The 24,556-nt window shown below is 44.5% G+C and overlaps 1 protein-coding gene across 4 annotated transcripts in view; it reads right to left on the reverse strand.

The window, feature by feature from the left end:
* Positions 1-670: 670 nt before the first annotated feature.
* LOC309561572 (filamin-B-like) overlaps positions 671-24,556 on the reverse strand; it is a 359,048-nt gene continuing 335,162 nt past the window's right edge. For all 4 annotated transcript variants that reach the window (XM_082265555.1, XM_082265554.1, XM_082265552.1 and 1 more), the window contains 5 exons: positions 22,140-22,272; positions 19,544-19,720; positions 4,887-5,105; positions 3,051-3,254; positions 671-931 (listed from right to left, as the gene is read on the reverse strand). In XM_082265555.1, the coding sequence (XP_082121681.1) occupies positions 744-931; positions 3,051-3,254; positions 4,887-5,105; positions 19,544-19,720; positions 22,140-22,272 (921 nt within the window). In that variant the 3' untranslated portion in view covers positions 671-743. The remainder of the gene's footprint in view (positions 932-3,050; positions 3,255-4,886; positions 5,106-19,543; positions 19,721-22,139; positions 22,273-24,556) is intronic.

Raw genomic sequence — 24,556 nt, forward strand, 5'->3', positions numbered from 1 at the left:
ACAAACAGCCAAGGGTGCCATTTTGTAGGGTAAAGCCAGTTTATAATCCTCCTACTGGGTCCTGCTGACATCACTAATCCAATGCTATCCATGAAGTACCATTCTATGGTAATAACATCTGGATGATGAAAAGTTATTATTTATAATGTGTAGCTCTACTAACTCCTAAGAAATTCTTACTATATTACCGGTATCTTCAAATTGTTGCAGCTTTTAAAATGCCCACTATAGCTGCTGCCTGTGCACTTGCTAATTTACAATCATCACTTCGATTAAAAGTACCAGATTTACACCCCATTTGTAGATTGCACTGGATGGGAGATTAAGGACTACGAATTTGTATAAATTAGTAGTTCCATTACATGATTGATCACGGGTAGATATTCCAGTTGATTATCATATGTATTACACTTTAATTTGGTCCCCTTCCAATATTCATATTTACCACAAAACAAGGTATCCTACTTGGCAGACAAAAGGGTTAAACGACGTGGACAAGTATAAATAAGCACTTCCAAAAGTAGAGATCTGCTATTTAAATTATCACATGGACATCTAAAACAAACATACAAATTTTCATCTCCCTAGTATAAAAAATGTCATATAAAATTACAATGCAAGTTTCTTTTTTTTTTCGTTTCTTCCCCCAACCCCATTTTCCAGAAATCTGTAGATGTCAGCTCTATGTAATCAGATATTACAGGTCTTTGATACTGTTCTGCCTGGAAACAAGTTTTGGGAGATTAAGGAACGGTGACGTGGAAGGGACTCCCTGGGATGTGCTCCTCGCCCCATTTGACCACTAAGGTGTAGTCTCCCTTCTCCTTCACGTGATAGCTGACGTTATACTGCTTGTTGCCCAGATGTTTTATGGATACTTCTTCACAAGGGATTGTGGGCCCATGTACACCGACTAATAATATATTAGAACCTGGAATGATATTGAAAGGAAAAGTAAATCAATAAGTAAATAATTTGTGTTTTATATCAGTTTTTATCCCTCAGACAATGCCTAAAGTGACCCTGCCATCAGCACTGTAGGCAGCTTGTGTCTTTAGAGCCAGTTCACACTGAGGCGACACGACTTTGGGGGGCGACCTGTGAAGTCGCGTGCACCGTGACTTTGGCGCGACTTGCAGGGACTTCACATAATGGAAGTCTATGCAAGTCGCTCCGAGGTCGCCCCAAAGTAGTACAGGACCCTTTTTCTAAGTCGGAGCGACTTGTGTCGCTCCTATTAGACGGGTCCTGTACTACTCAATGGACCGCGACCAACCGCGACTTGTCAGGCTGACAAGTCGCGGCAGTGTGAATGGGCTCTAAAAGGGTTTGTAAAGCTTCACTTAAAAAACAAAACAAAATTTGTCACACTTACTTGCTCTGTGCAATGGATTTACATACAGCAGGCCCAATCCTCTTATTCTCAGGTTCCTCGCTGACGCTCCTGGCACCCCCCCACTGAGTGTCCCTATAGCAAGCTGTTTGCTATAGGGGCACTCCTGCTCGCTCCTGAGTTGCCTGTGTGTCTATAAAACACAAAACGTGGATCGGCCCCGCCCCTGCTCCCTCAGCATATGGGGAGGCAGAGACCCAGGAGAGTTCTGCTCTCGTTAACATTGTTGGATTAGGATCAGGCTAAGGTGAGTACTGAGGGGGTGCTGAGAGGGAAGCTGCACACTGAAGGTTTTTTAAAACCATCATACATAGAATGCATGACGGTAAAAAAAACCTTCAGCTTTTAAAATCACTTTAAAAACTGCTGATTCAGTGTCCCCAGCCCTACCAAGCATTTATTCCACACATTCGGGAGTGTGAATACCTGCTCCTCCTTCCACATGCAGTGGTTTCCCCTGCTGGCTCATATGTCACCCCAAAACGTACAAGTCAGTTTGAAGAACTAGTGACAATGCTGCTGTCTGCTGTGTCCCTGTGCTACTTCACCCAGAGTGGGGGCACTCTAATACAGGAGGTGTGTTACTGGCTAGATCACCAGAACAAAAAAAAAAAGCCTAAAAATAGAAAACGAATGCAGCCACCACATCTAATAATTCAAAATCACAGTTTGCTTTGAGAGTAATGCTTCAACATTACCTAGTGGTCATAAACAGAACTGCGGAATTCCAGGCACTTGAGCCTGCTAAACCCTAAACTCACAATATTATTTTACCCCCTTCATGACCAGGCCATTTTTTGCTATTAAGCACTGCGCTACTTTGACTATTATGCGGTCATGCAACACTGTAGAAAAAATTAAATTTATATCACTTTTTCACACAAATAGGGCTTTCTTTTAGTGATTATATAAACAATAAAAATCTTTATTTTATTTATTTTTTTACTTTCTGCTATAAAACACATCCAATAAAATGTTTTTTGACATTTCTTCATTAATTTAGGCCAAAATGTATTCTGCTACATTTCTTTGGTAAAATAAAATCCCAATAAATGTATATTATTTAGTTTGCATGAAACTTTTAGCATCTACAAACAATAGTATATATACTGGAATTTGTGTATTTTTTTTTTATAATAGTAATGGCAGTGCTCAGCGACTTATAATGAACTGAGAAACTGTGGCGGACAATCTGACACTAGCTAATGCTGGCTGGGGATACACTGACATCAATAGTGACACTAATACAGTGATCAGTGCTAATACTGTATACTGTCACTGGCTGGGAGGGGGTTAACCGTGTGCCTAACAATATGTAATATGTATTGCTTTTACTAAGTGATCTTCTTGTCTTTTTCACTTCTTTGCAGGGAATAAAAAAAAAAAAAATAGCAAGAGCGCCTGTCAGTTTACAGAGCTCTGTGCTGTTTAACAACACAGAGCTCTCTTCCGTGAAAGACTGTCAATCAGTGGGTCCTGGCGATCAATCATTGGCCGGTATCTGCTGATCAGCTTGTGCTTCAACATATCAAAGCACAACCAGGGCTTACCAGGAGGCAGTGATCAGGTACCAGATACATGATCCAGCACACAATGGCCGCTCTGCTTCAGTAAATGTACGTGGGGCGGTTGCTAATACATCTGCTTGGATTCTTACCTGCTTTACTGCAGTCCACAGTGAAGCTGCTTTTCTGTCCTAGATAAGCCTTCGCCAGACCAGCTCCCTTTGATGTGACTTTGCTGGCGTCAGATGTAAATCTAGGCAGTGCGCTATAGACAGTCTCTGTGGAGGCACGCGTCACAGACTGCACGATTATGGATGAAGTCTCGCTGATGCTGCCTGCACTAACAAGCCTCTGACCTGTAAGATGACATATGAGAATAAAGTATGTAGAGTTCAGATAAGAAGATGGAAATATACAGGACATCAGACACCTAATTAAAGTACATGAAGGTTCTAAGTTAGCTCCAAGCCACATAAAAGCCGGAGTTATTGCTTCTGCATTACAGCATAAATGTTGCAATAGGCTTTACTTATGAAAGTCTGAAAGAAGAACTGGCTGCACTTTTCTTATATTCTAGAAATATGACAGAATCTAATTGGCTGGTATTGTCAAAGCCATTTTTCCTTCATCAACTTTCATCCATGGGAATTAAAGGTTAGGTTGTTTTTTGTTGTGGAAATTAATTTTTGTCCTTTTGCAGTCACTGTTAATACATTACGTACATCACGCATTATTACCTTTGTTATAACAACTCAGAACACACACGTTTGTAGCATTACCTTCCTGAATTGAAATTTTTGGCATCTGCTTCCCTTCCAGCACGAAAGGGGTTAAATGACCTGAACAGATGTTCGCCAAAAAAAAAAAAACAGCAATTCTCTTATTTTAGAAGTATGATGCATCCATATAAAACCTGCCAGCTAAATGTAACCTTTACTGAATAGTTTTTCTTTAAAGGGTTAGCTCACCTTTACCAAAAAGCTGCTTATGCAGACAAGGGGAGCCTGTAGATAAAACAAACTGTGTAGCTTTGACCAAGGTGTAATAATACCCTTGCTATAGGTGTGGGCCATTTACGTTCCTCCTGAAGCCTGGCTGAAATACTCCCAGAGATGGCATCATTCCAGCCTATCCTGTTGCCAAGACATTTGCACATGATTTTAAGCCCCTTGCATGCGCTCTGTATTCCTGCAGTAGATCTGAGTTCAGCGATGCTATGATGGAGGCTATAGTAGACTTCACATGTGCAGGGGGTTGAGAGCTCTCTCCTGTGATGGTGGTGTGAGCAGTAATGGCTGCGAGTGTCCTAGCAACAAGGCAGGACTGGATAATGCCATCTTTGGGTGGTTTTTATTCATGCTTCAGGAAGTACATAAATGGACCTACGTAAAATATCAAAAGCATTATTTAACATTGGTTAAAGCTGCACAGTTTGTTTTCACCTACAGATGTCTCTTACCTGCATAGGCATTTGTTTGTCAAAGGTAAACTAACTCTTTAAAGCACCATTTCAGAACACTGATTAATACAGGGATCTATAGTCATTAAAATGTGTAACCTCTCACCAAATTTTTAATGTTGTTCAGCTAGTTTTGCAATCAGAACACTAGCTGAACTGGCCCACTGCCAAACTACCCAGACAGATCAGTGACCTCACTTTTATCCACTGCAGTTACAAAATACATATTGGTTACCACCACCGATTCCTCGATCACACAGACCAGCTCTTGAAAGGAGAAATACCAAAGATCACAGTTCTTCAGTTTGTCCTCTCCTCCTGTCAACTAACTTCCAGTGTTAGACCTACAGGACTGTGCAATGCATGAAAAGGCTGATTGGTTCACAGTGCTGTCCCTCCCCTCCCTTTATTCCGAAAGTTAAATGCATCATGTAAAAGACCACGTTTTAGAATAATATTAAACATATTCTTTCATTAAGTAGCAGAGATGTTTGCTCAAAAAACATTACCGTCACCATGGGACATTTACCTGTTACTTTGGCTTTGTATGGGCTTTCCTTGATATGGTTTGGACCTCCATACTTGATTCCAATCATGTAGTTTCCTGGAGCCATTGGAGTATAGAGGACTTTGTAGCCTTCTGGACACTCCTTGCATTCCATGGTCACTTTTGATGGTCCTTCGATGGTGACAGAGAGAGCCCCAGGCCCTGCCTTACTTGTATTGATGGTGAATTCTGACTGTTTACCTGTCAAGGAAAAGTGAAGGGTTCCATAAAAATGACTACAACCTCTCTCATCATTATTTTACCTGTCAAGTGCAGAAAAGGATACCAAGCCCTGCATTTATGCGAAAGACACTGGGCTTTAGTTCTCAACGATTTTAAACTTTCATGGTTGGTTCGGTTTCACAGCAACCAAATTTAAATCTTTGAAAATTCAACTTCCATTTTCCATAGAATGATTGAATTTCGATTTGTTGCTCTGAAACAATCCTGACCGAAGCTGTTATTTTGTCTGATACTGAAGATGACAGACAGCTGCAGGTCTTATCAAACGTGTTAAAAAATTTGATTTTTGACTTAACATAAAATCCCTTTCTCTGATGTTCATTGATGGACACAGCTCTTGATCTTCATAACCATTGGGATATACTGCCTCCTACAGGAGTAGGACACTAGGCAGAAAAAAAGTCTGGCTATGCCCATGGGCAGTCCCAGGGTGTATACTCCATCTGTATATATAGGTACTCAGTTTTGTTAAAAGCAGTGTCAGAATAATTACAACTCCACAGAGGGGTGGGTGCTGTGTCTGTCAATGAACAATAGAAAAATGGATTTTACGGTAAGTCAAAAATCCGATTTTCTCTTTCGTTCACAGCTCCTGATCTTCATAACCATTGGGATGTCCCAAAGCAGTGTTAAACATAATGGGGTGGGAACAGCAAAAGATTCCCAAAGCTAAACAGTAACCAACCAGGAGCTCAACCAAAACTGGAGCTCACCTGAAAAAACAATACACCCTCAAAGAGGATCAGGTCCTCTAAACAGCAGCCTGCAAAACCTTGCGGCCAAAAGAAGCATCTGCAGATGCCAACACATCCATTTTATAGAACTTTTCGTGAAAGTGAGCGGCGATGACCAGGTGGCCGCCTTGCCAACCTGCGTCACTGATGCCGGATGACGAAAGGCCCACGAGGCACTAAGCACCCGAGTACAGTGCTCCCTGACAAGGAAAGGAGGAATCTGATCCCTGATGGAATAGGCCTAAATCACCCTCTGTCTGATCCATCTGGATATGGTTGCAGAAGAAGCGGGCAACCCTTTCCGAGGCCCAGTCCGTGAGCACAAATAGTGAGTCGGATTTCCTAAAAGACTCCGTAGCTGCCAGGTACACCCCAATTGCCTGGACCACATCCAAGGCATGCAAGGCAATTTCCTTCAGATGTTTTGGCCTGAGACACAGGGAAGGCAACACAATGTCTTCATTCAAATGAAAATCAGAGACAACCTTTGGAAGGAACGATGTACAGAGGCGAAGTACCACCTTACCTCTGTGAAACACCAGGTAAGGCGAGCGACGGGAGAACACCGCCGAAACAGACACCCTGAATGTAGAGGTTAAAGCCACCAAAAAGGCCACCTTGTGGGACAGCGTTAGCAGGGGAATCTTTCAAAGATTCTCAAAAAGAGGCGTCTGTAGGACTGATAGCCCCAAATCAAGATCCCAAGGTAGTAACAGAGACCGCACTGGAGGTGTCAAGTGCCTAACTCCCTGAAGAAAAGTATGTACCGGGGAGTATCTGGCCAAAGACCACTAAGGTCGACACCTGACCCTTAATAGTACACAAGGCCAGTTTCTGCTCAATCCCCCATTAAAGGAAGGTCAAGATCCGAGCCACTGAACAAGAGCGAGGATGAACCCAAAGCAAGAGACTCACTCGCAATGTACGTCCTCCATGTACTAAGGTACATCTTCCTAGAAATAGGTTTACTAGCTTTTAACAGCATTGGAAACACCCATTCATGACTGTAAAGCAGGACAGAAGATTTGTCCTTGGGACAGCAGATCCTTTAAGAGGAAGCTTCCAAAGAACGTCGGCAACTGGCGGCACCGGATCGGCGTACCAAGCCTAGCGAGGCCAGTCTGGGGCCACTAAGATGACAGGAATCCCTTTTGCCTCGATCCTGCATAGAAGTCTTGGCCAATTTCTGAAAGGTCAGTGTCCATCCGAATTCCTGAAGAGTTTGCACAGTGATGTCCAAGTCGGCATGCAGAAGCAGATTGTCCAGGTAACCCAGTACCGCAATCCCCTTTTGCCGCAGCAAGGCCAGCACTAAGGCCAAAACCTTTGTGAACACCCAAGGAGCTGAGGCGAGACCAAAGGGTAACGCCACGAAATTGATAGTGCTCCTCGCACGGCAAAACGGAGAAAACGCTGATGCCCGACATGTGTTGGAATATGAAGGTAAGCGTCCTTGAGATCGATAGAAGCCAGAAGATCCCCTTGATGGAGGAAAGCTACTACCGTGCGAATGGACTCCATCAGAAATTTCTGAACTCGCACAAAGCGGTTCAGAGCCTTAAGGTCCAAGATCAGATGAACCTTGCCTTCCTTCCTGGGAACTGTAAACAGATTTGAATAAAAACCTTGAAAACGTTCCGACTTTGGAACCGGCAATGACCCCTTGTGCTAACAGTTCCTGCACTGCCCCATATAGACCCCTGTAGCCGATCCTGAGACAGGCGCAAGTTGGAAGGAAAGAACCTTGCCGGATGCAAGGACCGAAACTCGATCTTGTAACTGAGCCGAATCAACTTGTGGATCCATTTGTCCTGAATGAGCAAGGTCCACGGTTCTGGAAAAAGGCGAAGGCCCCCCCGCACCCCAGATGCGGGTAAGGGTGCCCCTTCAGGCTGGGGAAAGCTTGTCTGCGGAACCGGTGGTGCCCACCATGGGGCACTGCACGGGGCCCAGGGACCCCCCCGCAGCACCAGGGAACAGGCACTCCTAAAAGGGCTCGCGACCACCCCAGGATTTCCAAAAAAAAAGGAGAGGGGGGACACTACTCACTACCCCAGGGCATCAGGCGGGCACTCCACCCAGCAGTCCACTGCACCATCTTGGAATGAGGGTGCTGCGGCCCGAGATACGGTGCGACTCTGATTGTGACTGCTATCCTGACCAGGGCCATGCGACCTTGTGAGGTGTTTCACTCGCCGGCCAGCCTCCGACCAGTGGGGCTATGTCACAGCCAACCTAGTGTGGAAGCTAATAGTTGGGTTGCGCTCACAGGCCAGACTGGGAAGACCATAAGGATCTAGGATATCCAGTGCATCGCCCAGTCCAGCTGTTGATTTTAGTTCACACAGGAACAGGTTGATTGTAGTTCACACAGGAACAAAAATAATAAAGTAAAACATTCCATTTAACCACTTGCCGACTGCCTAACGCCGATCTACGTAGGCAGTCAGCCCCTCACAGGCAAAGTGACGTAGGGCTACGTCACTAGCTTGTGAGGGTCTAGGGAGCGAGCGCGCGCCCCCGGAGGCGCGCTCCCGCGTGGTCACGGACCCCCCCCGCGCGTGTGACCAGCGGACCCGATGTCCGCCGGTCACTCGGCGATCGGCGGGGGAGAGGGAGAATGTCAGGCAGCTTGTGTAAACAAGCCACCTGTCATTCTCCTCGCTGTAAAGACACTGATCAAACGGATCTAGTATGTAGATCTGTTGATCAGTGTCCTTACAGCTCAAGCCACAGCCAATCACAGTAGAAAGCACGCCCCTAGGGATACACACAGCCCCTCCCTCCCAAATAAAGTTAACCCCTTCACAACCAGTGTATTTTTACAGTAACAGTGCATATGTATAGCACTGATTACTGTAGAAATGTCACTGGTAACCCCAAAAGTGTCACAAATGTCAGTCAAGGGTCCGATCTGTCCGCCCCAATGTCGCAGTACCGCAAAAAAAAAAATCGCAGATTGCCGCCATTACGCGTTAAAAAAAACAAACAACAAAAATGACAAAAATCTTTCCCTTTGTTAGTAAACGCGATAACTTTTGCGCAAACCAATCAAAATACGCTTTTTGCAATTTTTTCTACCAAACATATGTAGCATAAAACAAATTGGCCGAAAATTTTTAAAAATTTTGATTTTTACTTTTTTTTTGGGGGTGATTTCATATAAAAAAATGTGAAAAATATTGTTATTTTTGCAAAATTGACGCTCTTTTTTTGTTTATAGCGCGTGATCAAAAAATCACACAGGTGATCAAATACCACCAAAAGAAAGCTCTGTTTGTGGGAAAAAAAGGACGTCAAATTCGTTTAGGTACAGCGTCGCACGACCGCGCAATTGTCCGTTAAAGTCACGCAGTGCCGAATCGCAAAATACCCCCTGGTCAGGAAGGGGGTAAAATCTTCCGGGGCTTAAGTGGTTAAAAAGGAAAGAATGCCAGAACCGCAGATCCCAGCAGAGAGCCAGGTCCTTACTCCTGACTAGGCAGAAAAAACTGAAGTCCTACAGAAGGAAGTGATGGTATACCCTCTGGGACTGACTCAGGGGCGTACCCAAAATAGTTTCTTCCTAGTCCTACTCCTGTGGAGAGGACAGTATAAAGCCCAAGTGTCAAGAAGAAGGTGGGGGGGGGGAGATGGGGGGAGGAAGGTGGGAGGAAGTAGGGAAGGGTTGTGGTGCAAGAAATCCTTTGCCTTTTTGATTCTCCTATTCGTCCTCAGGGTTTGACCCCCTCTCTGCTTTAAACGGATCCCCTTATTCTCCGTTACAGTTTCCAGGCAGACGCGGTGGGGGGGGGGGGGGGGGTTGAGAAGAGGAGATCAAGAACTAATATGCCAACTTTAATTTTTCTGACTTACAATGTTAGAGGGTTAAATACCCCAGAAAAAAAGGTACAAGATACTAAGAGAAATTAAAAAAAGATATTCAGCGAATATAATATTTTTACAGGAGACACGTAGCACAGAATACAAATATTAAACTAAATTCAAAATATTATTCAACATGGTACTATGGGGATTCCCCAACCAGAAGGGTGGAAGGGGGTAAGAATTGGGTTAGCAAAAGAGGTGAGATTAGAATTGGAAGACAGGAAGGTGGACCCTAAGGGACGGTATATATTTTTTAAAGGGAAGTTACAAGGGATAGAATGTACATTGACTAATGCATACAGCCCCAATACAAATCCGAAGGGTTATTTAAAAGAGGTTCTGGGAATACTGTTGAACTTCAAGAAGGGCAAATTCATTTTGGAGGGAGATTTAAATTTCTGTATGGACCCATGAATCGATAGTACGTTGCATGCACTGGGACCAACAGCTGAGGACGGTGAAGAAGAAATTACATCAGAGCCAGCTGGTGGATGTTTGGAGAGTCCAACACCCTCAGGTGAAGGACTACTCATTCCACTCCTCAGTGCATGACACATACTCAAGACTAGATTATATCCTGGTAGAACACATATTCCTGGAATCAGTAGTAAAATCATATATTCAAATAATTGAGATCTTAGATCATGCCCCAGTAATAGTGAAACTTGAAGTTCACAGGAGTACAAAATAGGGAACTGATGCAGGACACAGAAATAGAGACTATAAAAAGAGAACAATTAGAACAATATTTTCTATTGAATTAATCCCCCCGAGGTCTCAGAAGCCACAATATGGGAATCACACAAAGCCTACATTAGGGGAGTGCTGAAATCTATAGGGGCCAGAAAAAAGAAGGAAAGATCAAAATATATAGAAAGATTAGTAAAAGAAATCTATGAGTTGGAATAGACACATAAAAAAAAAGTTAATATTGAAATACAACAGACACTAATAATAAAAAGAGGCCAACTAAAAGATCTAATGGAACAAGAAAAAAGACAGGTCTTCAAAAAAGTGGCAAAAGGGATATACAGTATCTCACAAAAGTGAGTACACCCCTTACATTTTTGTAAATATTTAATTATATCTTTTCATGTGACAACATTGAAGAAATGACACACTGCTGCAATGTAAAGTAGTGAGTACATTTGCTGTCCCCTCAAAATAACTGAACACACAGCCATTAATGTCTAAACCGCTGGCAACAAAAGTGAGTACACCCCTAAGTGAAAATGTAGAAATTGGGCCCAATTACCCATTTTCCCTCCCTGCTGTCATGTGACTCGTTAGTGTTACAAGGTCCCAGGTGTGAATGGGGAGCAGGTGTGTTAAATTTGGCGTTATCGCTCTCACTCTCTCATACTGGTCACTGGAAGTTCAACATGAAACCTCATGGCAAAGAGCTCTCTAAAGATCTGAAAAAAAAAGAATTGTGGCTCTACATAAAGATGGCTTAGGCTATAAGAAGATTGCCAAGACCCTGAAACTGAGCTGCAGCACGGTGGCCAAGACAATGCAGCGGTTTAACAGAACAGGTTCCACTCAGAACAGGCCTCGCCATAGTCGACCAAAGAAGTTGAGGGCACGTGCTCAGCGTCATAGCCAGAGGTTGTCTTTGGGAAACAGACGTATGAGTGCTGTCAGCATTGCCTCAGAGGTTGAAGGGGTGGGGGGGTCAGCTTGCCAATGCTCAGACCATACACCGCACACTGCATCAAATTGGTCTGCATAGCTGTTGTCCCAAAAGGAAGCCTCTTTTAAAGATGATGCACAAGAAAGCCCGCAAACCGTTTGCAGAAGACAAGCAGACTAAGGACATGGATTACTGGAACCACGTCCTGTGGTCTGATGAGACCAGGATAAACTTATTTGGTTCAGATGGTGTCAAGCGTGTGAGGAGTACCAGGTGAGGAGTACAAAGACAAGTGTGGTGGTGGGAGTGTCATGATCTGGGGCTGCATGAGTGTTGCCGGCACTGGGGAGCTACAGTTCACTGAGGGAACCATGAATGCCAACATGTACAGTGACATACTAAAGCAGAGCATGATCCCCTCCCTTCGGAGACTGAGCCACAGGGCAGTATTCCAACATGATAACGACCCCAAACACACCTTCAAGATGGACATCAATGTCACATGACAAGTGGTACGTCATGTTTTCCAATGAGAACTATTCATATATGTTGTAGCAACTCCAAAGTAGTTCATGCACTACTTTGGTCTGACTTTCATGCAACTTGAGGGCCATAGACTTGAATGTTGACCTTCAAAAGTTGCATGAAAGTTGTACCTGAATGTTGGACATGCAACAGTGGTAAAACAGTGGGTCCAAATTTGCAGAGGGACAAGTCACATCCAAGTCGCACCAAAGTTGTGTCAAAGTTGTAGGACTTTGGAGTCGTACAAGTGAGAATGGAGCCTTAAGCATAGACATGTGTCACTGATTTACCCAAAGATGCAATAAGGAAGGCCCTTTAATTTAAGAGCTAGTGATGGCACCGTTTGTGCCTTCTAGGCATGACTATGGTTTCATGAAAGTTGAGTTTCCACAAACTTGCTGCATTGGTCAGGAAACACTCTTCTGCGTCCCTCTGATTTGATTTTTCTTTGTTACTGGAGCCTGGCTTGATGGCAAAGGTTCACCAACTGCTATCCTGTTGTGCAATGAGGAGTCCCTCAAGCTGTTGCACACATGCAGCTGACAGGAAGCTACACATGTCCACCACAGGCTGCAGAATAAGAAATCTATTCATAGTGTGAAATTCCACAAAAACACGTAAACTGAAAAGCCAATGTTGTCCACAAAAACAGATCAAAGTCATCCATGAATTGTGTTACAAAATTAAATCTGTTTCCATTTTCTTAAAACCATACCATTGCCAGCCTGTGAAAAGATAGGCTTCCCTTATCATTGGATTCCACTGTCAAGCTGCCTACGTAATGCAAATGTTCCTTTCACGTGTCTTAGTCTCTTCTCTGATAAACAGCGGCTAAAATTAGAATCCTCTAATACTGTTCCTTTGTACACATTCATCGTGTTTATGTTTAATGGAATAAATGAATAAGAACATCTGCTGTAAAACAAAGATTTGGCTCTGTACAAGGACTGTAAATATAACAATGAATGTACTGCAGGCTTATCAGACATACACAGGCTGACAGTAGGAGGACTTGCCGTCACTTCCGCACCATCAAACTGTCAGAATATCTGGCCGCGCTCACAAACTTCTGTTGCCTGCACACAGCTGATACGCAATGCTTACATGATGTGCAATGTCACAGGACAGTGGAATACGGAGGGAGAAGGAGAACATGCAGCTACACTGTCCAACCGGCAGAAGTCGCCAAACACTTTACAATCTGTCATATAACACTTGCCTAAACCCCATGGCCATATTATAGACACTGTACACTGTCAAATGATTTAATTTGTTTTAACTAGGTGTTAGTGTAGTTATATTCCATGTGTGGTTTGCTTTCCTTACCTTGTAATAAGGGGCTCACATGTTACTGCTGCAGTTTGTACTATCATGGCTGACCAATCCCTTTACTTCCATGTATTTATTCACCTAACTTGTTTCTATTCCCTAAAAGGTCAAGCAACACCTCGTTCTGGGTCACAATCCATGCCTCACTATTTCCTCTGTGTAGTATCACAAATGTGGGCGTGCTAATGTTATCAAAGACTGCATGGTGAGCTCTCTGCTAATTGCGCTGTCTGCTTGATCTTTGTCAGACCTAATTACTCTGTAGCTCTTACGCACAGAGCACTAGTGAGTGAGAGACTTAGTGATTGTGGGTAGACGTGTCCGATCCTGCCAGGAAGCCAACACTGCAGTTCGCCAATCACAGGCAGTGAGACGTTTACCGGTCCGCAGCTGCACAGACCAGAAAATGGCTCAGAGCCTGTGATTAGCAGACTGCAGTGTCAGCTTCCTGGTGGGATCAGGCACGGGCGAACTCGAACACGCCCTGAGCCCATCTATAATCGTGGGATATATCATTTTTTTTTTTACAGGAAGTGTCAGTTCTTAGGCCCCTTACACACTCACAGACCGATTGGGTTTGCCTGTCAGTTTTTCAGGCGGACCCGATCAGACCATTCATTGCTCTTTATTGAGCGGCAGTTGATAACGGACATGTGTCCGTTGACACCCACGACATCCGATCCTGTCCTTTCATAAACAGACGGATGGGGATCCATTTGGATTGAACGACAGTCGGATAGAAACAGACAGGTGGTCCATTTCCATCCGCCAGCCTCATAGAGAACAGTGGGCTGTGTCCATGTCTGCTATGCATCAGTGGACAGATTCACCGCTGGGCGGGGCGGATCTGCTGGAGGACTAAGCCAGTGTAAAAGGGGCCTTAGACAACAGTTGTTCTGCATCAACCTGTGCAGTGGCATTCCGCATGCCTTCGGTTTGAACACACAAACTACTGACACTGGAATGTAAAGATTTACTCTACGATGAAACTACACAATTAATGCACATCTTATTCCGGTGAAAAACACAAGGTGCAGGTAGGAAGGTTTAGAATGCCTTTAACGGTAACCCAAGATGATGTTAATAGGAAGGCTGTTGTTGCCAACCTCTTCTTTTGAAAATTTTAGAGTTCGAACTTCACTTACTCATCTACTTACCTGTTCCAAGTCTGTGCCTAAACTTTTTTTTTTAGGCCAAAGACAGCCAAGCATTTAGCATTTTCAGAAGAGGGGCAGCAGTTTCTGTAAATCCCTTCAATAAAAAATGGATTTTTGTAAAATCTTACCGTAAAATCCTTTTCTCTTAGCTCATCAACAGACGTAGTCCTCGGTGATACACCACCTTCGGGTTATGTTACCTCCGCAGGAGCAGGACTAGACAGGAAATTAAAAAGCTCTGGCCACACCCTAGGGGCAGTCCCAGAGGGTATATCCTCTCTCTCTCTGCCTCAGCAAATCAGTTATGTGAAAAAGCAGTGCTTAGAGAATTTAACCCAACCCAACTCCAAAACAGAGGGGCGGGGACTACGTCTGTCGATGAGCTAAGAGAAAAGGATTTTACGGTAAGATTTTACAAAAATCCATTTTTCTCTAGCGCTCATCGACAGACGTAGTCCTCGGTGATACACCACCTTCGGGACGTCCCAGAGCAGTATCACAACTGAGGGGTGGGAAAATGGAAATCAAATCCCAATCTAGAAGGCCCAACCGGTGCCAACTAGAAGTTTACAATGCTCATCCTTAATGATGAGACTCAACAAAAAAATTTTCAAACAGAAAAAAACCCTCGAGGTAGACCACCGGTCTCCTCAAATTGCGGCCTGCAAAACCTTGCGGCCAAATGAGGCATCCGCCGATGCCGTCACATCAATTTTATAGAATTTAGTAAAGGTATGTACCGACGACCAAGTGGCCGCCTTACATACCTGGACCACTGACGCCTGATGGCGAAAGGCCCAGGAAGTACTGAGCGCTCGAGTGGAGTGCGCCCTAACAGGGAACGGAGGACTCTGACCCTTAATAGAATAAGCCTGTACCACCGTTTGTCTAATCCATTTGGCAATGGTCGCGGCAGATGCAGGCAAACCCTTTCTGGGGCCATCCGTGATCACAAAAAGTGAATCCGTCTTACGGAATGATTCCGTAGCTTTCAGGTATACCCTGATTGCCCGAACCACATCCAAGGAATGCAACGCATGTTCCCGATGATGCTTGGGCTGAGGACACAAGGAAGGTAGTACAATATCTTCATTCAGATGAAAATCTGAAACCACCTTAGGAAGAAAAGATGGCTTAGGATGAAGTACTACCTTATCCCTATGAATCACTAGGTATGGGGACTGGCATGATAATGCAGCCAGTTCTGACACCCTGCGAGCAGAAGTAATAGCCACCAAGAAGACCACCTTCTGGGATAAAGTAAGCAAGGGAATCTCCCTGATGTTTTCAAAGGGAGGTTTCTGTAGAACCGACAAAACCAAATTAAGATCCCAGGGCGGTAAGGGCGCGCGGACTGGAGGAGCCAGGTGCCGCACCCCCTGGATGAAATTCCGCACCAAGGATTTGGTAGCTAAAGGTTTCTGAAAGAAGATTGCTAATGCTGAAACTTGACCCTTGATGGTGCTCAAGGCTAGCTTCTGCTCAACCCCTTGTTGCAAAAAGGCCAATATTCGAGACACCGAATAGGTACGTGGAGGAAATCCTAAAGATTCGCACCACGCAATGTAAGTCTTCCATATGTGATAATAGACTTTGCTGGAAGTCGCTTTCCTTGCTTTAATAAGGGTAGGAATGACTGAAGTAGACAAACCTCTGTCCTTCAGTACTTGGGTCTCAATGGCCAGGCCATTAAAACCAGCGACTGTAAAGCACGAAGGTAAATAGGTCCTAGAGACTACAGACACTCCCTGAGACGAAGTTCCCACGGAAAGTCTGCGACTAACATGTCCAAGTCGGCCAGGCCGGCTTGAAGAGGCCAGCCTAGAATTTCTAGGACCACTGGCGCTGATAGGATCTGAACCAGGCGTCCCTAGAGCTATCTGGCCCCGACCATCCGAGAAAGTCTGGTCGTTTTCTGTTCCCACACATTTATCAGATACCTGATAGTTATCAGGAAAGGTGATCTTTTCTGGTTGAACCTCAGGGACCGAAGTCACCCGACTAGAAGCTACTTGGCCTCTCTGGTCAACCAGATCCGATTCCTGTGAGGTATCGGGACTAATCCTAGGAAAAGGTAAAGGAAAAGATCTATACAGGGAACGGTAACTACCGCTTCCTGTACTTGAATGTTGGAAGGGAAGAATCGCACCGGTAGTAGTGGTTGATGCTCGATCTAATGTCCTGAATACCGGTGAAAACGTCCCCCCACCCTGAAATCGGGTGGGGGCGCACCTTCAGGCTGTGTACTCCTTTACTTCGGGTTTGGCTGGGTTGGTCCTCTGCTTGTCCGACCATCCCTTCTTGAACCCTCCTGGAGGAGTCTTGCCTTTCCCGGGAGTACCAGCCGGGCGCCCTTTATGGGCGGTAAAGAAAGGTCCTCGCTTGTTGCGAGGTCCCTTAACTTTTGCAGCCTGTGGCAAAAAAGTACTCTTGCCCCCGGTGGCATCCTTAATGATTTCATCTAGGTTGGCTCCAAATAGACGATTCCCCTGAAAAGGGAGATTGGTCAAAGTCTTTTTGGAACCTAGGTCAGCTGACCAGCATTTTAACCACAGCACACGTCTGAGGATCACTGCTAACTTAGATGCATGCCCTAACAAGGGAGTAGTGTCCAAGGCTGCGTCACAGATAAACCGTAGCCCTTGTATGATCTGTTCTATCAAATCAGATGTCTCCTGGGGAATATCTTTTCCCCTAAGATCTTGGCGTACCATTTTCGCCCATTCCGTAAGTGTCTGGGAAACTAGACCAATAACAATTACTGGTCTAAATGCTGACCCTATCAGAGAAAAGATAGTGCGGGACTCCGCTTCTATCTTTCGATCCACCGGATCCTTAAAGGACGAAGTGTCCTCCACTGGAATAACCGTGGCTTTATTCAGCCTGGAAATAGGCGGATCCACGACTGGTGGTACCGTCCATTTCTTAATGATGGATTCCTCAAACGGATAGCGTCTAGCAATACGCTTGGAAATAGTAAAGGTACGTTTAGAATGATCCCATTCTCCTTTAATCTGATTACCAAAACATTTAGGTACAGGAAAAGCCTTCGCCGTCTTGATGGGCTTATTAGTCCCAAAAGGCCTTTCTGTTTCAGTTGCCTCTGCCGGTAAAGCCTCAAGTTTTAAGGTTTCTTGCACTGCCACAACTAGTGCGTCCACCAATGCTTCTTCCTGAATTATAGCAGGAGAAGAAGCGTCCTCCTCACTGTCTGAGGGGGCTTTACCTGGGATAACAGCCCTTGCAGAGGAACCTGCAACTGCAGTGACCATCTCTGAATCAGAGTCAGAGGTGTCAGATAGTATAGGGGTAGGCGGGGGTCGCTTCCTTGACCCCCGTCCCTGACAGGCCGCCTCCACCCGAGCCACCATAGACTCCAAAATTGCTGTAAATGACTCTATACTCTGTGCACCGGCGGGTCCCGAGGCCCCCTCGAGGGAAACAGGTGGGGGAATATGTGTGGCAGGGTCCATAATAACTCCAGTTACTTCCTGGATGATATAATTCAAAAGTAAAGAAAAAACTTTTTTTTTTTTTTTTTTTTTTTTTTGACCCTCAGTGCCACAAAAAAACCCCTTAGTGTTACCTGCTAGGGATCCCTATCGATCGAGAGAGAGAGAGATAGACCCCCAGGCTCACCACTTGATGTTCAGAGTTAAACTGCAACAGCTTACAGCGCTGTCTTAGACAAACAGGAAGTCTTTTGGCTGGCTGCCCAGGAAGAAGGGAGGCGGCTCCGCCCCTCTGCACGCCTTCCGGCGCCTCCCCCAAGCTCCACGAGGTGTAGAATCACCTCAAACATGGCCGCCCCCATGCTGGAGACACGAGGCTACGCCAAAATGGCGGCTCGTGCGATCCAGCAAAAAAAATGGCGGCGGCCTGTGCTGACTAGCGGTGTGCTGCAGGCACACAACACTCTCTCTGCATGGGGATATGGCGTGGTTGGCGGTACCGGCCCTGGCGGACCGCATGGCCGTTCGGGAGGCCTGCTAATAGCTGGAGATCTGATTTGGAAGGCAGTCTACATGTCCATGGCTTCTGACTGGTAGGTAGCTTATACTTAACCCATAAGATTCCCAGAATGCCACAGATTACATCTTTAAAACATGTATACAATAGATTGTTAGCTCCCAAACCAAGCCTCCTGGCTTTTGCACACATAAAATCACACTCAAAGTAGGAGGATTTGTGACATGTTATAGGATAGAAAGAACTCTTTCTTACCATACAGAGAGGGGCCCGCGTTCACCACAAAACCCGTCAGGGAAAAAGGGGGAACATACTACTCACCATACCGGAACCAGGCGGGCACCAACTCCTGACAGTACCCCTCTCCACCGGGGCGGGAGGGCTGTCGACCGATACGGACGCCGTGACTCATGGTCTTTGGCGTTTCAGCGAGACGTTTAACTCGCGGGTTCAGTCCTTTTAATGGGACTTTGTCGCGGCCGACCCAGCGCGGAGCTATGGCCTGCACGCGCTCGTAGGCTGAACTGGGGTGACCACCGGATCTCGACATCCAGCCCGTCGCCCAGTTCAGCTTTCTTGCTTGAAGATCTCACAGGAACACTGGAGAAAAAAAAAGCTGTCTAAAAATCCTTTTAGAAAAAAATTCTTGCCAGGACCTAAGATCCCAGCAAGGTATCTAGGTCCTTACTCCTAACTAGACAGAAAATAACTGATTTGCTGAGGCAGAGAGAGAGAGGATATACCCTCTGGGACTGCCCCTAGGGTGTGGCCAGAGCTTTTTAATTTCCTGTCTAGTCCTGCTCCTGCGGAGGTAACATAACCCGAAGGTGGTGTATCACCGAGGACTACGTCTGTCGATGAGCGCTAGAGAAAGTTTAATTTAAATGACTTCTAACAAGACCATCCTAGCCCCAGCCACAGTGGGATGCTCTTGATCAGTTTCATGGAGAGCATGCAAAGCATCTGAATAGGACTTGTACATCGTTCAAACACAATGCCCACCAGTACAAAAAGAGGGGTGAATCTCTATAAATTGGGACTCGTACATCAATAAAAACTTGACAGAAGGTCTAACTCTACAAAAATGTAAGATATATTGTTTTTTAATCTATTGATTATGAGGCTTTTTCCTGACCTAAAAGAAACAAGAATTTATAAATCTAACCCAATTAGCTTGCCTACCTGTAACTCCTTTCTCCAGTCCGGCTCCATATGCTGTCACAAGTGCAGGGTCACCCTCCTGTCCTGGTTCTCCAACTCGCACTTTAAAGGGGCTTCCAGGCACGTGGCTACCATTGAACTTCACATCAATGGTGTGTATACCATTCTCTCGTGGAATAAAACGTACAGCATATTTGTCTGTGAACATAACAGGTTTCAGATCATGGGTCAAGTTTTGCTGTAGATATTAAAAGGACAAAACTTTATAACAAACTAAGCATGCTATACTGTCAACAGACAATACATATAAATATATATACATACACACACATACAAATATACACACGCTACTTCTGTATAGGCTGTAATTAGATATGTTTAGGGGGGGGGGGGGCAACTCCTTAAACATGCATCCCCTTCTTCCTAATGATCCCCTTATTTTACTGCAGGTCTACAAAAACAGGGTCTGTCTATTTGAAAGCAACACATTTCTTGCAGTTTGTATGATCTCTCACAATAGACTACGTTGAGGGAGATCAGTTCAGATTTCAAATTGATTCCTGCCAAGGAAAACATACTTTTTGCCCCCAAAAAAGAATGAAGCTGCAATGCGATCTATTAGTTCATGTGAAGTGGAATTCTTAAGGATAGGTTCAGTTTAAGGTCTAGTAACAGCTACTGTGCCTCCCAAAAACTACATTCTTGCACCCACTATGCACAACATCTACTGAAATGAACCTTTTAGGCATGTTCACAAGTACCAGTATGTGCAAATGGTAATCATGTCTAATTCGTACCGTGAACTTTGCCTACACCATCATGTATATCTGCAGTTTTATCCAAGGCATTGCTGCCCCTTGACTGCTAATCTCACAATATTTGGAATGAGATTTGGGGAGATCACCCTGTGTTGCATGAATCACCCTGCTTCTTTTTCATGCTTTGTGGGGATCTGCTTCCTCTCATTTTGCCACTTAAATACTGTATATCCCCACCAGTCATCAGACATAAGATATTAGGAAGCAAATTCCTGCTTTTCTACCAAGATGGTTGCCTCCACACAGTGGCACAATGATGAACATGACATGGTAAGCCAGTAATGGTAAAAAGATAAGCTGCATAGAGACCACAGGCAACACTGGTAGTCCTTTGCCCTCTGTTTGCCATTTTTGGGTGCAACTTCCACAGTTCAACACTTCAAGGTTGGGTAAGAGGCCAATATCTACATATGTGAGCACACTAATTGCATATTGGTCCCTTCTTTGGTAGAGATGAGGTTGCGCATCATCCCAACCACCCATCTCTATCCAAACTTCTACTTCAAACTCTTTGAAAGTCTGATTGGTGGCACGGTGTCATTCCCTGCCTGCAGCAAATATAAACAAAGCAGCACAATGCTGGTCACTAAGAGTAGGTGGGTTAGTGCTTCACCAAAAAAAGTGTCTGTGTGTGTGTGTGTGTGTGTGTGTGTGTGTGTGTGTGGGGGTTACCACTTCTATAAAAAAAAATGCATAGAAAAAACTAAACCTGGAATAGATTAAATATAGGCATGTGTCTATATAAGGGCGCTAGTGATACCAGCACCCCTACCCTTTGTTTTTAGGTGCTGTGGAGTTGGAAATGACCTGACCTGCAGATGATTAGACTTCAAAAGAGTGTGAAGTAGAAGTCTGTATAGAGATGAGAACTGAATGCTGAGAACTCCCATGTTCATCCTTATTTAGATGCTAAAGCAGAATCTCAGCTCTGTAAAATCGGGTATCTCGACAACTGCACAAGCTGTCCTACATCCTGGATAGGACCATCTATTGACTGCTCTCTAAATATGAGCTGCAATAGGGTAACATCAATAGTGCAGTGTGAAGGCAGCCACAAGCATTTATGTCCTAGCTCTACTGATGACTTCACATCAGCAACAAAACCAAACAAGGCTATATACCAAATTAAACTGCATTTTTGCGAATGCATACAAGCTCACATACATGATGTCAGGGGGCCATACAGTATACACGAGTATCCAGAATGTCTGTAAAAACTTCCCGGGACACACAGCTGTTGCATACAGCTGCCCAATGACAGCAACTACAAGATGAAACTGTATTCACTGGTACTTGCTTACAGCACGTGCACGGACATATACCCTAAGCACAGACTTTGGATTTGGGGCATACATTCATGAGCCTGTTGTACCGGTGTATACTCTCACTGCATCCTATAATTGCCATCAGTGGACAGCTGTACGCAGATGCTATAGGTCAGGGGAAGCGGTTATGGAGGTTTTGCATGCTCATGCACGCTGTATGGCCCTAATGTGTCTGTGTGCCCCCACTTGTTTACAGCATTCAGTGTCTTATATCCTCGAACATTACTTCCTATCAAACATAATTATTTCTCTAACTTTTAAAATGACTAAATTTACAAAATGATATTATAAATATAAAACATTTCCTGAAAAATGTAGAATTGCACTTTATTAAAATGTCCTAACCTATAATGAAGTCAAATAAGTAAAATAAACTTTATAATGCTATGCTGTGACAAATATATTAATGACATAACCCAGAATTCTTGGATGAAATAAATGATGTCTCTTGTATGCTGAACTCTCTGCTCTTACCTGGCTCCAGCTCTGACACATGGCAATCTTCGACTGCTCCGGAGGGGCTGTGCACCTTGGCATCGATTCTGCCCTTAGCCCCGTTCAGTCTGATAGCAAATGATACTGGTTGGTTGACTTTAAGCCCAGACTCCTGACAATCACAACCACAGGCATTAGAGGCAAAAAGACATCCATCACAATCATTTTTGCAAGGGCAAAAACATTTATTTAAAGTTTGAACATCAATGACCTTAAATGTTTAATAGACCGGATTCCTATAAAAACAGCTATAGAGTATATGAAGGGAATTTTTCCTTGTTTTAAATAGATTGTGGAAGGGTTAGACTGTCATTTTTATATTGCTGTCTGTGTCTGTCCAGGGAGATGAATCACTCTTTGCTTTCTAGTGTCACAGAAAGTGATGGGAAATCAAAAATTGTGGAGCAGTCACCAGAGCAAGAGGCGAGGAAAATTTCAACCTATAACAACTATCTAAAGCAGGCCATAGATTAAGCAATTTTCTTTCCTTCCAACACGAGTGGAAGTTAGGAAAAATGGGATTTTGACTTACCGTAAAATCCATTTCTCTGATGTTCATTGACAGACACAGCTCCTGATTTTTCTTAACCATTGGGTTATACTGCCCCCTATAGGAGTAGGACACTAGGCAGGAAAAAGCTTGACTACGCCTATGGGCAGTCCCAGGGGTTATACGCCCACTCTCAGCTATAGGCACTCAGTTTTGTTACAAGCAGCATCAGAAACTAGCCAACTCCACAGAGGGGTGGGTGCTGTGTCCGTCAATGAACCTTAGAGGAATGGATTTTACGGTAAGTCAAAAATCCCATTTACTCTTTCGTTCATTGACAGACACAGCTCCTGATTCTTAACCATTGGGATGTCCCAAAGCAGTGTTAAAAATGAGGGGTGGGAAAAAAGCAGGAAAAAATTCCCAAGGCAAACCATAGCCAACCAGGTAACATGGAGCTTAACCATAAACAACTGGAGCTCACCTGAAAAAAAACAAAAAAACAATACACCCTCAAAAGAGGACCAAGTCCTCTAAACAGCAGCCAGCAAAACCCTGCGGCCTAAAAGAAGCATCCGCAGATGCAAACACATCCACTTTATAAAAATCTTGTAAAAGTGTGCACCAACAACCAGGTGGCCGCCTTGCAAACCTGCATCACTGATGCTTGATGACAGAAAGCCCAGGAGACACTAAGCGCCCTAGTAGAATGCTCCTTGACAGGGAAAGGAGGAACCTGACCCCTGATGCAATAGACCTGAACCACCGTCTGTCTGATCCATCAGGAAATGGTCGCAGAAGTGGACAACCCTTTGTGAGGTCCGTCCGTGAGAACAAAGAGTCTGACTTCCTAAAAGACTCCTTAGCTGCCAGGTACACCATAATTGCCCGGACCACATCCAAGGCATACAAGGTAATTTCCTTTGGATTTTTAGCCTGGGACACAGAGAAGGCAACACAATGCCTACATTCAAATGACAGTCAGAGACCACCTTAGGAAGGAATAATGGACAGGGGCGAAGCACCACCAAAAAACCCAAAGAAATTCTTTAAATATATCAACAGCAAAAAAAACTAGGGCAGAGCATATTGCACACATAATTAGCGATGATGGGAGGATGGTTACAGAGGACACTGAAAAAGCAACCGTGCTGAATGCTTTTTTCTCGTCAGTATTTACACAGGAAACGGAGGGGTACACTGACCATGACTGTTTGGTTAGTAGTAATACACAGGACTTGCCACTTTGGCTAACAGAGGGTGAAATCAGGGAAAGGCTGGATAAACTTAACACAAACAAATCACCAGGCCCGGATGGCGTACATCCGAGAGTAATCAAGGAACTCAGTAAGGTTATATCCAGACCACTGTTCCTGATCTTTGCGGACAGTATTAGGACAGGAGATGTACCAGGAGATTGGAGGAAAGCTAACGTGATTCCGATATTCAAAAAGGGTCAGAGGCATATCCCGGGAAATTATAGGCCTGTCAGTTTGACATCGATAGTATGTAAACTTCTGGAGGGGATGATAAGGGACTATATCGTAGAGTTTGCTAAAGACAACAGCATCATCAGTAATAACCAGCACGGGTTTACAAATGGGCGTTCTTGTCAAACCAATCTATTAGCATTCTACGAGGAGGTGAGCTATGAGCTAGATAGGGGCAGACCAGTGGATGTGGTGTACCTAGATTTCGCTAAGGTGTTTGATACAGTTCCCCATAAGCGCTTAATTTATAAAATAAGGTCTGCATGTATCGACAGCAGGGTTTGCTTTTGGATATGGAACTGGCTAAAAGGGCGTGTCCAAAGGGTGGTAATAAACAGCGCATACTCAGACTGGTCTGAGGTAGTAAGCGGGGTCCCCCAAGGCTCAGTCCTGGGACCAACCTTGTTCAATTTATT

The sequence above is a fragment of the Pelophylax lessonae genome (assembly GCF_965119305.1).
Source record: "Pelophylax lessonae genome assembly, chromosome: 8".
Lineage (NCBI taxonomy): Eukaryota > Metazoa > Chordata > Amphibia > Anura > Ranidae > Pelophylax > Pelophylax lessonae.